The sequence below is a fragment of the Musa acuminata genome, chromosome BXJ2-9 (assembly GCF_036884655.1).
Source record: "Musa acuminata AAA Group cultivar baxijiao chromosome BXJ2-9, Cavendish_Baxijiao_AAA, whole genome shotgun sequence".
NCBI classification, from domain to species: Eukaryota; Viridiplantae; Streptophyta; class Magnoliopsida; order Zingiberales; family Musaceae; genus Musa; species Musa acuminata.
In genome coordinates, this window is record NC_088346.1 from 49,008,265 (window position 1) to 49,011,668 (window position 3,404).

At 47.8% G+C, this 3,404-nt stretch overlaps 1 protein-coding gene across 1 annotated transcript; it reads right to left on the reverse strand.

Annotated features, from left to right (window-relative positions):
* On the reverse strand, positions 1-2,151 carry LOC103999356 (squamosa promoter-binding-like protein 16). The gene is made up of 3 exons (XM_065127184.1): positions 1,688-2,151; positions 1,008-1,138; positions 1-922 (listed from the first exon to the last, which is right to left on the reverse strand). Exons 1-3 carry the CDS (start codon positions 2,104-2,106, stop codon positions 330-332), a joined length of 1,143 nt encoding a protein of 380 aa, XP_064983256.1. The 5' UTR covers positions 2,107-2,151; the 3' UTR covers positions 1-329.
* Positions 2,152-3,404: the final 1,253 nt, after the last annotated feature.

Genomic DNA, 3,404 nt, shown 5'->3' on the forward strand with positions numbered 1-3,404 from the left:
TCAACGAAAAGGTTGTCTCCATTGATAATATCAGGCCTGTTAATGGTTAACTATGAAGATGACCATCTCTAAGATCCAAATCTACAACAATTTCACGTGTGTTCTTTTGTTCTGAATGAGAAATCTGATGATAAACCTGTAGAGAAAGCCCACCAAGACAAGCTGGCTAGCTATATATTAGCCTCCTCTCTGGTTGCTATATGCTGCTGCTTCTTTGTCTGTTCTCTGCAATGAGAAGAAGAACATTTGGCCATGCAAGGAGTTGACATTATTATTGAGAGCGGTGGATGGGGGAATCACCAAAGTGCAGCATCAAACACAGACTACTACTACTGCCAAGAGAAGGGAAGAGGTTGCGAGGCCCCGACCGAGGAGCCATCACCTCCTACATGAACCGTGCTCTGACAGTGGAGTTCAGTGTCAGCATCGCCAACAAGCACAGCATCCTCAAACCCCGAGTAAGAGAACCCTGCTTGCGAAACGTAGCTTGAAGCTTGAGAGCTGGCATATCGATCGAGGTGGTTGTAGGGAAGAGAAGAAACCAGAGGCTGATGGTGCACAGGGATCCTTCCGGCAGGCAGCATTTGGCCCATGCCGACGGCGACGCCTGGACTCGGAGTTGATGACAGAAGAGAGAGAGCACAATCTCCGTGAGAGAGGATCTTGTTGTTGCTGCTGCTGCTTTCTGTCTTGAGGAATGGCTGGCGTGTGGGTGGTTCCATTGTTGTCCTGCCGAAGGCAGTGTTGCCATGTTGCAGGAGAGGGAGCTGCTTCCCGTCTTGGTTGCCGCAGAAAGGGACAGACAACTGTTGTTGGCTGTCGACGGCATGGAGGGGAAGGTGAGTGGTATATATCGCAGGCCAGTTGTGCTCTTCTCTTGGTGTTGGGAGTAGATGAGGATACATCAAGTACCTGCTGCTCCCTGCAACCACCAGATAGAATGATCCAGGAAGCACCATGAGTTGAATCCAAGGAGCAAAAGAGAACATTTCTATCATAATTCAGACCTTGATGATTCGGAAATAGGCTCCCGGGACTTGTGGATCCTGGTTGAGGCTTTCTCCGGCGCTTGTTGTGTCCATCCAATCGCTTCCTACAGCTTCGTTTCACCTCATCAAACTCCTCTAGTTGGTGAAACCTGTGGCAATCATCAATTAGAACTCATAGGAGAGAGAGAGAGAGAGAGAGAGAGAATTTAAATTGAAGAGTCATAGCTCCATGAACTTTAAATTGAAGCATGAGTCAAAAACAGAGTATAACATCAAAGAGAATTCTCTTAATTTTGCTGTAAATATGACAACTCCCGATTAATGCATGATAAAAAGTTGGTGGCTGCTAAATCATATAGTGAATGAATCAAAAATTATGAAATCAGTGCAGAAGTTCTTGATTGATAGAGATATTTCCTCATGTTCAAGTATCAAACAAGCAGAGGAACAGAAGAAAGCAAGAATACAGTGAAAGAGACAGTTCATGTCGTGCTAAAATAGCTTTGACACGCCATGAACAGAGTCGAGAAACAAAAAACCACAAAGGTCTGTGGTGATGGAGTGAATTGCATCATGTTGTGGCGCATGGCATGGTAATTTGCTAGTTTCTTTCTCGCAGATATGGAAGCTTTCTTTCTGAATCCTAGCAGAGGAGCTACAAGAAGGATGGGAGTGTGCAGGTGGTCCTGTTGCATTACCTGCTGCACTGCTGGCAAAAGCGTTGCTCCTGGCCGCCCACCATCACCACCGGAGTCTTGGAATGCACCTCGCACACCTTGTGGCGCCGGTGATACTCCCGGGAGTTGCTGAGATCGGACTTGCACCCGTCGACCAAGCAGGCCGCCGTCTGCCCAGCGTTGCCCGGCCCACGTGCCCGCCGAGGCGGGCCGGACGCTGCTGCTTTTGTCGTCGCCGTCGTGGCCTGGCTTCTCCACTTCTCTGGTGGACGAAACCCAGCGGAACCACCAAGCTTGAGGTCAACCGAGCAATCCATTTCGCTAGTCTGGCTTCCGAGGCCACGGCTGCGCTCGACCAAGGAGCCCATGGTGAGCTCTGCTTTCTGCTGCTCGAGTCCTGAGAAACCCCACGAAAGGAGCTTGTTGGGATTCCACTCCATGGAGGTAATCTTCGCAGAACACCCTCCTCCTCCTCCTCCTCCTCCTCCTCCTCCTCCCTTCTAAACAAGCGAGCCGAGGTCAATCAACAAGTCATTATCACGAACGCGTCCATCAACAAAGAACAAACACAAGAACAGAAGAAAACAACAGGGGATTTCCAAAAGGAACAGGGCAAATCTAACAGACTTCACGAAGAAACACTATTCCTTTCATTCTCACACAGATCTCAACTCGCTAAAGGGGAGGCAGAAACGAGCCAAAGTTCATAAAACTGAGGACTCGTCAGAAATCATAGACAGCTGCAGCAGCAGCAGCACAGAGGACCGACCGTGTGCTGTCCGACCATTCAATCTCTGACAGGGATCCAATAATTCAACAGCTAATGCGAAGGGTAAACCAGGCTGTGTGTGGTGTGCAGGTTCTGAGGAAACCCACCTCTCCACCCACTCGGCACTGCAGGTATCGGCCGTCTATAGATAGACATGAAGCGTAGGCAGACACATATAAAGGCTCGACCTGCAAATACTGGGAGCTGAAGCACAGTGAATCATCATATTTACAGATGGAGAGAGAGAGAGAGCAAGTCCTAAATCTTCATGAAGTAAGAACATCAAGTAAATAGACGCAGGAAAGTGCCAGGGTGTAGTTGCTGTCAACTTTGGAAGCTGGGGGCAAAAAGTACTGCAGGAGACTGGAGGAGGAGGAGGAGGAGGAGAGAGAGAGAGAGAGAGAGAGAGTGAGAGAAGAGAAACTAGAGAAGAGAAGAGAGGTAGGTCTGTGAGTGCAAGGACAAGTCACCTTGTCACCGTGCTTCCACTGTTGCCAACATGTTTCTCTTGTCTCTTTTCTCTTGTACATGCCTACTTGTCGTAGAATCTGCATCGTCCTCTCCTTCAACATCTTTTACTGTGTCTCCTTTTTTTCTCCAGAGATTGATTACCTTCTACACTTAGATCATCACCACATCCTGCACCGAGTGCATTACACGTGTGGCATTATCCATCTTCTACTTGGCTGTCAGCACAAGTCTCTTAGCCATCTCCTGTGCATCACATCACGTGATCTGATCAAGCTATCAAGCTGTTCATATTAAGCAGGAAAGTTGATCACCTAATTTGCTTGTAGTTCATGGTGTAATTTGGTCTTGGACTAGATTTCATATTATTTTCCTGATAATTTCAATCTGTTGAACGAGGGACATGGTGACTGGATATAGGGCTACTGGGGAGCTAATGTGATATCAAAATGTAAATTAGTCTAATCACCATACCAACTCCAAAGTTGGCACCAATATAGA

Excerpts from the sequence above, each read along its gene's own strand:
- LOC103999356 (XM_065127184.1), bottom strand. The coding sequence starts at position 2,106 with ATGGAGTGGAATCCCAACAAGCTCCTTTCGTGGGGTTTCTCAGGACTC. Across the intron at positions 1,139-1,687 it reads TTTTGCCAGCAGTGCAGCAG|GTTTCACCAACTAGAGGAGT; the intron begins GTAATGCAACAG and ends TGATTGCCACAG. Across the intron at positions 923-1,007 it reads CCTATTTCCGAATCATCAAG|GGAGCAGCAGGTACTTGATG; the intron begins GTCTGAATTATG and ends TGGTGGTTGCAG.